The following is a 12,615-nucleotide window of genomic DNA, read 5'->3' as shown; positions in this document are numbered from 1 at the left end:
AAATTTCATCATCAGACAGTGAGTGTGAGGGCCTGTACAGGGATCTGTGTCTCTGGCTGGTTTTTGTACTGACTATGAGTGCACCCCAGCCAGAGGACTACAAAGAAGTATCACAGGAATGACTGCTCGCCCATCGTGTCTCCAGCTGTCCATATACACAATAAATAATAAAGCCCCCTTTAAACCCAGAGCCTGTCTGCTCTGAGAAAACAGCAGACCATTTTCTGGGCAGTTTTTGGATGGTTCCAAAAGGTCTGCTGATTAGAGCTGATTGGATTTTTTGAAAACAATAGGTACTCTGGAGTAGGTGCTCCTGAACAACAGCCCAGAAAAAATCTATGCTGATTGGTCTAACACAGAAAGGACAACCACAAGAAAAACAAAAGCAGTAAACTTGCAGAAGCCAAAGAAACAACAGAACAAATGAAAAAGATAACAAATAGAATTCCGAAGTGGATCGATTGGGCAGCGCAGGCTTTGGTTGCGTTTTGCATAGGAGCAAGAGAGACAGACAAATGAGTGGTGGTGGTCAAGTGAGCCAGAAAATAAATGAAGAGATCTAGCAGTTTTGAGCAACAGAAATATAATATCACACTCCTATTTTTTACAGCAGTTGAAATGCAAACATATACCTGCCCACACCTCTTTACATTCCCCATTGCCCCTTCATCCTCTCCACTGCACCTGCCATGTGTGTGCACCACCTGTCACACAGACATAGACTGTGTGACATCGCATAACTGTGATGGAGACGGAGACGTAATCTGGTTGTTGCATTTTTATAAAGTCCTGTAAGTACAAAGCTGTCTGTACATCAGGGGACTACTTTGCCTAATGGTCACAGGTCTTTGGGAAAGATACACAATGGTCTAATAGAAGCTTTTAGCTCCATGAAGAAAAGTTACTCAGAAAGAAAGTTCTGGATACTTCGGATGGAGGAAAAAAAACTGCTGGGTATGAGCTTCAGAAGTGTGAGCAAACTAGCTGTTTCCCCTTTAGCGCACAGACATGAGAGTATAGGACATTTTTGAACTGCTCTTCTGTTATTTGCTGGGTGCCTCGATAATTGTTTCTAAGGTTTTCCTTGTTGCAGCTCTGAGTCACTTTTCCTCCCAAGTTCTCCTCATCTCTCCGTACTTCCCTCCTAAAGTCTTTTCTCATATAGTTTTCATTTCCTCCGCCGTCTCTTCGTCCCTTTCTTTCTTTCATCTGCAGCCTCCCTCCTTCCCGTGCTGTCATCTCTCTGCCCTGCCACCTTCCAATCCTAGATCACCTCATCTCTCTTCATTCTCGACCTTTTTCTATCTCGTTTCTCCATCTCTTGTTTGAAGTTAAAAGGTTGGGTTGGATGACAGATCTCTTTAAGACTTTCAACTCCAAAGGACTTGAGGCAACAACTGCTCAGTCAAGTTCTAATGGAGACATTGGAGAAGAAGAAAAGGAGACAGAGTAAACTGCAGAGAGAAAAAGGAGAGTGAGACGGGGTAGGGGGTGGGGGTGGGGGGCAGATAGCAATTTTGTTTTCTTCTCAAGTGCCCCAAGAGACGGTGAGGGGTCTTTGATGTGTTATGTTTCCGGCCTATACATCACTCTCACTCTCTTTCACGTTCCTTTCTTTGTCCTCTGGTTATTTCACATCTTCTGTCTCCTTTGTTTGTGTGTGTGGTTATTTCATTCATTCATTCCTTCCGTCTGTCAATTTGCATGAGGCAGAGAAACGGGAACGTGGAGGGATTAGGGAATACTCAACTTTTTGCTTTGCTACAAGCTAGGCGAGTCAGGAGTGCTCTCATCAAGTTTAATTTCTGCTTTGAAGTTTTTGGAGTTTGACACGTAACGATGCTGGATTTGTTGGGTGTTGTTACGCGTCATTGCAGACTCTATGGCTCTTTCTCCCTCTGTTCGCACACACAGCAAATGCACACAGAACAATGCTTTTTTGTCCGAGTCCAGCTGGCATCTTCTCATTATTAGCAGTCTACTTTCTCCCGCAAACTCGAATTATTTATTTCTTTGGGAAGATGCCAGGCGCTTGTGCCACCTCCACCAGTTGGATTTCATCATCATCCTGTCTGAATGCAGTTCGTCATACTCCTTGGGTCTTGGTTCAGCACTTAACTGGTAGAGAACAGCTGCTTGTTGAAGCAGACCCAGGTCTTGTCAGTCCTATAAATACAGCTTGTGTATTTTTACGCACCGTTGTTTTAGCTTTATTTAAACCAAGAATGGAAAAACACAGCAAAATCTATAATGAGCGTGACTCAGACACTCACACAAACAAAGCATTAATTCACCGGATGTTTCGGCAGGATGCACCGAGCTTTTTATTGCTTCTTGCAATGAAATTACGCGCTGCAGCTCTCAGACTACACACAGTGGTATCAGATTTCCAATAATGTAAAGTTATGTTGATTTTTTTATTGAGCAAGTTGGAAAAATTGGCGAACAACGATATAAATTGCATTCAGAGCAGCAACACTGTTGTCAGACAGTGAAACAGAAAACCACACTGCACTGGAGTGAAAAAACTAAAATAAAATATAAAAAAAAAGCAAGGCTGTGTTAACGTGGGCATGTTTTTCATTCTAGTGAGACACTGAGGAGAGATTTTCATATCATGCTGAAAGATTTCACTTGTTTACTTGCACACATTCCTACCATCCACTGTGGTGATTATGGTATATTAAAATTACCCCAACGTTTTCAGCGGAAGGTAATTCATCAGAAATTCGCCAGCGGAGCACTTTGACAAATGATGATTCTTTGCATTGAAATAAAAACTGAGCCTAATTGATTTGTATTGTCTGCATTCCCATTCGTGGTGTGTTGGTGCACTGATGTTACTGAAATAAGTCCACTGCTGGCTATGCATTTGGTAATTCTATTCATAAGGTAACTAAAAGATATTTTAATAATCTTCCTGCCAAACAAACCTTCTCTATGGGCTGATTCAATATTGTAGGCAGAAACCTTACCCCTACAATAAAATGTGATACACTCAATTAGCCCCCTCCAAAGTCACAAAATTCTTCCTGTAAAGCAAAACCCTTACCTCGTTTAGTTTTTGGCGACGTCACCTTTAAGCTTGTCTCTTTGCACACCTTTGGACCAATTCCGGCACTGACAGGTCACATCAGAAGTGATCCTTGGCATTAACATGGTGCACATTCTGTACATTCATGCAGATCTGCCATTCTGCCACATCCCAAAGACGTTTGCTGGACACAGTTCTGTCTCCCACGAGGGTCCATGAATTCCACTAACGTCACTTTTATGTTCATGAAAGCAGAGATGACTTTGTCTTTGTGACAAAGCATTGTCATGCTGCACGTACCTTTGGGAAGATGTTAGGTTATGACCATTTAGAGATGCACATAATCAGCAGCAGTACTCAGATAAACTGAGGCATTCAATCAACATTTGTCTGGTATTAGCAATGGCAGTGTGTGCCAAGGAAGCATTCCACACTCCATTACACCAGCAGCAGCCTGCAAGTAAAGCAAGAAAGGTCAGAGCCATGAAGCCATGCATTCTGAGCCTATTCTGAGTCTACCATGGGCAGCTTCAGCAGAAATCAGTTTGTCATTTAATTAGTTGTTTTGCAAAGAGTCCTTTTTAGGACCTTGTGCCCACTGTAGCTGTTGTTTTTGGCTAACAGGAGTCAGGTATTATAGCTCATCTGCCAGCATTAACAACCATATCATGGTGAAAGTTACATATCGTTAGCTTCATAGCATAAGTGCCTAAGTCATTGACTTAGTCAAATGACTTAGGCAATTATGCTATGAAGCTAACGATATTCATCCCCACTCTGCTGTTTGATGTGAACATTAGTTGAAGCTCCTGGCCTGCATCTATATAACTGTATGTAGGACACCTGTGCCGCCCAGCTGGTTGAATTTAAATTGTCTAAGCAGGTGTGCAGGGATTGATAATAAATAGGGATGGGTATCGTTTAGGTTTTATCCGATACCAGTACCAAACCGGTACTTTTGAAACGGTGCCGGTGCTTAAACGGTGCTCAAACCGGTGCTTAAAGAATGGAGAACACACAATTGGTCCAAAAACCTCTCATGTTCAGCTTTTTTTTTTGTAAAGAAATAACAATGTGTGCCTTTTCTGCAGCTATGGGGCATATATGGTATCACTCTTGGCTGGAAGCAGTGCTTAAACAATGGAAAAAACACAAACTTTGTCCAAATACCTCTCATGTTTAGCTGTTTTCCACTTTTTCTTTGGTCATTTTAGCGCTTTTGGCCAGGATGAAGAGAGTATCTGCCATCAAACAAGAAGACAGCCACATGTAACTACGACGGTGTTTGCTAGTTCACCTTACATGCATTAATTTAATAACGTGGTTAGCCTACTCAATGTAAATTACACACGAACAACATTAAGCTACTCATGCAGAGAAGAACGGCTGCTGCTGCCATCATCATCCTCATCATTTCTGCTACACTGGCAGGGCTAGGGGCCAGGACTCTCCTCTTCGGGTTCTTGGGGGATGTTGCTAACTCCGGGTCCGATAACAGGCAACCCACCCGCAGTAGATGTGCCCGGTGTGAGGTCTCGCAGCAAGCTATCAAATACAGCGCATTTCTCGGCTTTTAACAAAATGCTATACGTCGCCAGGTGTTTCATCAGATTCGAGGTGTTACCTCCTTTGCACAGTATCACCTTAAAGCACTTGTTGCAGGCTGCTGAGTTTGCATCTTTTGCTGTGAAGTACAGCCAGACTTTGACCGCTTCGCCTTGGGCATTTTTAATCTGTAGCTCTGCTCTAAAAGAACGTACGTATCTGGGCCCGCCTACTACGCTTGCAAAGGTAAAATGATTGGCTAGAATCCAAAGTGTGTGACATTTCAGGAAAAAAAAGCACCGAAATGTTATTGCCATAATGGCACCGGATACCGGTACCCATCCCTAATAATAAAGTGTATATTGGAGGTATTGGAAGCTTTTAACATCCACCAAACCAGGGTTAGGATCAGGTCCACATCTATACCATTATATAGATTTTTTTTATTTTTTTTTACCTGGCCAGATGGAAATCTCACAGAACTGTGAAACTCATAACCTTGTCTTCTTTGCATATCAACCCTAGATTTCCTGAATCCTTTTCCCTTTCACACTGCTTAATCTGATGGGGTCTGATATTTAAGATTAATAAAATGGAAGGTTGCTGTTGATGTTTTAGTCTTGTTTACAGAGGTGTTCTTACATCTAAATTACATCCATACATGATTTATTGAATTCACAGAACCTCTGCCTGCAGTTGTCCAGTTGAATTTTCTTTCTGGTATCTTCTAAAACCTTTTAATTTGGGAAAATACAAATATTTAGTGACTTTGAATATTTAGAAAGAATCTAAACCATCAGCAGCTACTAAAATATTTTATCAAAATAGTTTTTTGCTTTGTTTTTCTCTGCTTGCCTAATGTCGTCACTTTGTTCTCTCCACCTGACATCACAAGCCGACTCAGTCAGCATCCTCTTGGGCAAAAAACACCGCGCCATTTTCCCTTTTGAAGGCTGTAAGAGTAAATCACCCACTAGGTGCTCAGAGCTGTCTTTGAAATACTCCACAGCAAAAAGTGAAACGAAGCAGTAGTGTGCATGTGTATATGTCAGAGGGATTAGAGCATGTGTGTGGCAGTGTACATAAGCGACTTTACATCTGGTAGTTGAGATTTAACCAGATTGGAAAAAAAAAACACTTTAAATTCCAACTGATGATGTACAAACCTCCGGGGGATGAATTCAGTATGAGTCTTGCAAACATATGAAATCGAGAAAACCCCACGATGCACAGTGGACCGCTGACATTAGAGCCACAGGGTGTTTGCACACGCTTCTTTATGTCCTCAAATCCTAACTAGCTAATCAACGTCGATGCAGTTAGTTTCAATCGTATATGCAGCACCATCAAAACCACAAACACATTATCCCCCTGCAATTCTGAGCACCGACTCAGCAGATCGACGTGCCGCATATGTGTTAAGCAGCTGTGCAGGATGATCACTGGTCGGCCAGATGTTGCATCTCGCACCTAAATAACAGGGAAAATGGAATGGATTGATTAGAACTCCCATCTGCTGCGCTGGGATGGTGCTAATAAGCAGGCTGCAGAGTGCTCTTTCCTAGAGAGGGAGGTTACCGCCGGCAGAGTGTTCAAAGGCTGTCGCAGGTTGTATCAGAGGGGCCAAGAGAGGAAGAGGTGAAGCACGGCCCGGTGAGTTTTGAGAGGCAAAGCCTAAAGCCGACAAAAGGGGAACGACAGAGAGACAGATAGGCGGGAGAGGGCCGGTGCACTCAATTAAATTGCACAGCAGGACGGGGTAAATGGTCAAACATGCCGAAGAGTGCCGCAGTCAAGCATTTTTCAGAAGAGGTTAAACAGGTGATGTACTAATGCATTTCAGTCAGCGTTTAGTGGAGAGGAAAGCATTTAGTTTTCACTTCCCAAGCCAAGAATTAATGTACAAAGGGCTGTTTTTTTCCCACACTAAATCACAAAGTGGAGGCAAGCTCTAATAGAAAACAAACATCCCTCTTAAATGAGACACTGTACTGCAATATTAATTTATTCGCCCACACAATGTGGTCTCGGGAGGTGAGGGAGGGTTTTGAGTTTACTAATTCTTACTGTAGTTAACGTCTGGTGAAAAATGAAAACCAAACAAAACACACCATAAACATCACCTCTGTCATTTAAAATCCCACGTATCCAAAATCAAGTCAGTTATTTCACCATTACTTGATTTACAAGTGTCAGTCAATCTGCTGTGTGCAACATATTTCACGCATTTCCTGTGATGAGAAGCAACTGGCAGCAGAATGAGATCAAAGGATGTTTTTTTCCTTGGTGAACAGGGAGCTTTGTATTCCCTGACAAAGAACAAAGTTAAAATGGTTTTCAGTATTGTGAGTCTATTTTTTGTGCAAGTCGATGACATAAAGGCTGTTCTTTTTTTTTTCTTTGGTTGTCTCCTGTTGACACTAACGCACATCATCAGATGCTGTAACCATCTCTAGCCTGTTGTTCTTGTTTTGAACTGATGTTTTCTGAGTCAGGTCATTAAAAAAATATGCACAATACACAGCAAATGCACAAAGCATAAATATTGTGTCTTAAAATGTTTTCTCATCATAGTAAAAAGAAAGTACACCCTGTTTATATTCTGAGGTTGAAAATGGTAAATATAAGTGCAGACTCTTACTGCTTCCATTCAGAGCGTAAGTAGCAGCCAGGTCCTGTTAATCAAATGTACTTGATTAAGTGCTCATGAGCAAGTGTGAGCACCTCTATAAAAGCGGTTTTGGCAGTTTGTTGGTCTGCAGCATTCAGGTGTGTGTTAACACAAGGACACAAGACATCAGCAATGATCTTAGAGGCACAGTTGTTGCTGCTCATCAACACAGATGATGTCAAACTCAACCACTCCAAGGTCAGACTGTGAATAATATTTAAATTCTAAATAAATAATGATGGCATATAATGTCTTGTGTTGTTAAAAGCATCTAATTTGAGAACCAGCAAAGACTAAATTAATTTTTTATTATGTCCTGATATGTAAAACCTTAGTTGTGACTGAGAGCGTATTTTCTTTTTCAATTCAATTCAATTCAATTCAATTCAATTTTATTTATATAGCGCCAAATCACAACAAAAGTCGCCTCAAGGCGCTTCATAGATACAGAGAAAAACCCAACAATCATATGACCCCCTATGAGCAAGCACTTTGGCGACAGTGGGAAGGAAAAACTCCCTTTTAACAGGAAGAAACCTCCGGCAGAACCAGGCTCAGGGAGGGGCGGCCATCTGCTGCGACCGGTTGGGGTGAGAGAAGGAAGACAGGATAAAGACATGCTGTGGAAGAGAGACAGAGGTTAATAACAGATATGATTCAATGCAGAGAGGTCTGTTAATACATAGTGAGTGAGAAAGGTGACTGGAAAGGAAAAACTCAATGCATCATGGGAATCCCCCGGCAGCCTACATCTATTGCAGCATAACAAAGGGAGGATTCAGGGTCACCTGGTCCAGCCCTAACTATATGCTTTAGAAAAAAGGAAAGTTTTAAGCCTAATCTTAAAAGTAGAGATAGTGTCTGTCTCCCGAATCCAAACTGGAAGCTGGTTCCACAGAAGAGGGGCCTGAAAACTGAAGGCTCTCCCTCCCATTCTACTTTTAAATACTCTAGGAACAACAAGTAGGCCTGCAGAGCGAGAGCGGAGCGCTCTAATAGGGTGATATGGTACTACAAGGTCATTAAGATAAGATGGGGCCTGATTATTTAAGACCTTGTATGTGAGGAGCAGGATTTTGAATTCAATTCTGGATTTAACAGGAAGCCAATGAAGGGAAGCCAAAACAGGAGAAATATGCTCTCTCTTTCTAGTCCCTGTCAGGACTCTTGCTGCAGCATTTTGGATTAGCTGAAGGCTTTTCAGTGAGTTTTTTGGACATCCTGATAATAATGAATTACAGTAGTCCAGCCTGGAAGTAATAAATGCATGAACTAGTTTTTCAGCGTCACTCTGAGACAGGATATTTCTAATTTTAGAGATGTTGCGCAAATGGAAGAAAGCAGTCTTACATATTTGTTTAATATGTGCGTTGAAGGACATGTCCTGGTCAAAAATGACTCCAAGGTTCCTCACCGCGTTACTGGAGGCCAAGGTAATGCCATCCAGAGTAAGAATCTGATTAGATACCATATTTCTAAGATTTTCAGGGCCGAGTACAATAACCTCAGTTTTATCTGAATTAAGAAGCAGAAAGTTAGCGGCCATCCAGGTCTTTATGTCTTTAAGACATTCCTGCAGTTTAACTAATTGGTGTGTGTTATCTGGCTTCATGGACAGATAGAGCTGGGTGTCATCTGCATAGCAGTGAAAATGTATGCTATGTCTTCTAATGATACTGCCTAAGGGAAGCATGTATAATGTAAACAGAATTGGTCCTAGCACTGAACCCTGTGGAACTCCATAATTAACCTCAGTGTGTGAAGAGGACTCTCCATTTACATGCACGAATTGGAGTCTATTAGATAGATATGATACAAACCACTGCAGCGCAGTACTTGTAATACCTACAGCATGTTCTAATCGCTCTAATAGGATATTATGATCAACAGTATCGAACGCTGCACTGAGGTCTAGCAGGACAAGCACAGAGATGAGTCCACTGTCAGAGGCCATAAGAAGATCATTTGTAACCTTCACTAAAGCTGTTTCTGTGCTGTGCTGAGCTCTGAAACCTGACTGAAACTCTTCAAATAAACCATTCCTCTGCAGATGATCTGTTAGCTGTTTGACAACTACTCTTTCAAGGATTTTTGATATGAAAGGAAGGTTGGAGATTGGCCTATAATTAGCTAAGACTGCTGGGTCTAGAGATGGCTTTTTGAGTAAAGGTTTAACTACAGCCAGCTTGAAGGCCTGTGGTACATAGCCGATTATTAGAGATAGGTTGATCATATTTAAGATCGAAGAATTAATTAATGGCAGGACTTCTTTGAGCAGTTTTGTAGGAATGGGGTCTAAAAGACACGTTGATGGTTTGGAGGAAGTAATTATTGAAGTTAACTCAGAAAGATCAATTGGAGAAAAAGAGTCTAACTTAATATCAATGGTACTAAGAGTAGCTGTAGATAATATTACATCTGTGGGATGATTATTGGTAATTTTTTCTCTAATGATAAAAATTTTATTTGTGAAGAAGTTCATGAAGTCATTACTAGTTAACGTTAAAGGGATGGTTGGCTCAAAAGAGCTCTGACTTTTTGTCAGCCTGGCTACAGTGCTGAAGAGAAACCTGGGGTTGTTCTTATTTTCTTCAATCAGTGATGAATAGTAAGATGTTCTGGCTTTGCGGAGGGCTTTCTTATAAAGCAGCAAACTATTTCTCCAGGCTGAATGATGATCCTCTAGATTTGTGACACGCCATTTCCTCTCCAGATTACGAGTCATCTGCTTTAGGGTACGTGTTTCAGAATTATACCACGGAGTCAGGTACTTCTGATTTGAGGCCTTAGTTTTCACAGGAGCTACAGTATCCAGAGTCGTACGTAGTGAGGAGGTGAAATTATTAACAAGATAATCGACCTCTGTTGGGGTAGCGTTCAGATAGCTGCTTTGCTCTGTGTTGGTACAGGGCATTGGAGATGATAACAGTGGGTGGATTATATTCTTAAACTTAGTTACAGTGCTTTCAGAAAGACATCTACTTTGATAAAGTCTACTCTTCACCGCTGTGTAATCAATTATTGTAAAAGTAAATGTTATCAGGAAATGATCAGACAGGAGAGGGTTTTCAGGAAACACTGTTAAATGTTCAGGTTCGATGCCATATGTTAAAACAAGATCTAGAGTGTGATTAAAGTGGTGGGTGGGTTCTTTTACATTTTGAGAGAAACCGTGACTGCATACAGGGTACAACAACCTGAGCATGCACTGGGCAAATATCAGAAATGATGAAATAAAAGCAGTCCCTGTTTTCATGTTTAATGAAGAAAAGCTTGTTTTGAATAACAGAATGTTTGATGAAGAAAAGTGTGCGTTTGAAGCTTCTTCCGATTTACTTTTATCATTTGGAGATACAAACCTGCATTCATTTATAAATCTACCCTAAACTTGCTGCACTCCTGTAGCCTCACAGCAGCATTCCCACTTCTCTCTTCATGGTTTAAGGTCAGAACTATTTTGTTTCATCTAAACAAAGTCTGTGCTGCCAATATTCATCAAGCTTTTTCTAGCTCTGTGATGAATGATTTCACTCTTGGAAAAAATCCATAGACGCTTTCTTCGTGCAGTATCCTTCACACTGTCACTGTCACTCGTGTCAACAAATAATCCACGTGTCAGCTCCCATGCGCTACCGTGACTATTTTTCAATTCAAAGTTGCATGGGGGGCTAATTGTACATGAAATGATTTTCCCCAAAGGCCACCTTATCCGTTCCTCCTAACAGCTGCTGCTGCTTGTGTTTCTTTTACGTTCAGTAGCCTGCTCATGCTCCTCTACTTGTACTGAGTTTCATGAACGTTCACCTCTCTTCTTGGAGGAGCTTCTTTTTCACGTGGTGCCATATTCTATTAAAAACACCCAAGGCAGAAACCTGAGCAAACAGTAATTGAAACTAGCTCTCATCATGGTGATGGTTTTATTGATACCTTTACACTTTGTACATCTTAGATGGTGCACTGTTTAAGCTGCTTTACAGATACTGAATACATGCAAGCTGCTTTGGAACCCACTTTCAATCTAGCTCAGGGATGTCAAACTCATTTTTTATTATCATGGGCCACATAAAACCCACTTTGATGTTAAGTGGGCGGGACCAAAGAAACTCACCTTTCTGTCAGTCTAAGTAGGTTTAACTACACATTAACTAACCATTGTAGAAAACCAAATTCCCTATTATTGTAGAACCTTTCTGTCCTGTAATAGTTCATTTATTTCTTCATTACTTTGGTGTAGTGTAACCAGCCATGGGTCCAGTCCAAAGTTTATACACTCCTTCACATTTTCCTGTGCCATCCATAGGGCCAGATTGGAGTCTGTGCTGGACCGATTCTTGTCCCCCAGCCTTGTGTTTGGCACTTCTCATCAAGATCCTTTTTTTATGCTGTCTCTGACTGTCATATCTCTTGTCATGCCTTATCTGTTCTATATGTGTGAGTCTTATTGGCAAATATAAATTAGTGCAGAAGGAAAGTCTTTCGGCTGTAGGGGTCCAAAGCCATGATTTTATAAACCTGCTTGTGCAATTAGCCTTAAATAGAAATTACATTTTGTAACAACTTGCTGCAAGTGGACTCCTAGATTCTACTTTGAGATATGTATTTTTAATTGCTGTTTTTTAATAATACATAGGATCAAATGCACTTTTAAATTAATGATTACCATTCCTGTAAAATGCTAGTTATCAAAATGTCTACAAGTAAAAAGATATTAAAAAACTCCATTTTAATTTCAGACGGTGTCCTGAAACAGTGGTAATAAGTTCATATTTAATGTAATCACAGCAAGGCAGCAGTGAAGTGTTACTTAAAACAGAAAAATGATTCAGGATACTCGTGACTTTCCTGAATAACCTTTTAATCCAAGCTCCATTTATCTCTCTGGGTTTTCCTCTCAGATATGCGATAAGGAGTGGCATTACTATGTCATCAATGTGGAGTTCCCAGTGGTGACGCTCTATGTGGACGGAGTGACCTATGACCCCTACCTGGTGACGGACGACTGGCTCATCCACCCCTCACAGATTGATGTTCAGCTCACAGTGGGTGCCTGCTGGCAAGGTGAGCAGCCAAAGCTGATGATGATACCAGAGAGCGGTGCAGGTATTCAGTTAATGTTCTTCAACAGAATTCATTCATCTTGAGGGCAATTTTAAAAAAGTGCAACTGAAACGAAAGTTTTAATATGAAGGTCACTGTAATTTGAAGTATTTTGAGAATCCTCCTGCTGCTTCTATACGTGAGAAGGTTCAGGGATAACACTGCTGAAGTATTTGCACTGAGGGAGTCACCGAGTGTGGAACGTGTTCTTTGGCCTTGAATGAACAATGTAATTAAGAAGAGCACTTAGTCTGCCTCTGACAAATGA

General features: G+C 41.1%; 1 protein-coding gene across 1 annotated transcript in view; it reads left to right on the top strand.

Annotated features, from left to right (window-relative positions):
- Positions 1-12,615, top strand: part of LOC146693387 (calsyntenin-2-like) — a 333,610-nt gene that overhangs the window by 272,420 nt on the left and 48,575 nt on the right. Inside the window, exon 9 of the mRNA XM_085479236.1 lies at positions 12,146-12,308. Coding sequence (XP_085335362.1) covers positions 12,146-12,308 — 163 coding nt within the window. The remainder of the gene's footprint in view (positions 1-12,145; positions 12,309-12,615) is intronic.

The sequence above is a fragment of the Copadichromis virginalis genome, linkage group LG14 (genome assembly GCF_057382275.1).
Source record: "Copadichromis virginalis isolate Kocher_CV1m ecotype Utaka linkage group LG14, C_Virginalis_male_GT1.1, whole genome shotgun sequence".
Lineage (NCBI taxonomy): Eukaryota > Metazoa > Chordata > Actinopteri > Cichliformes > Cichlidae > Copadichromis > Copadichromis virginalis.
Note: the sequence above shows the minus strand (reverse complement) of the source record. Positions and strands in the feature narration are given on the sequence as shown.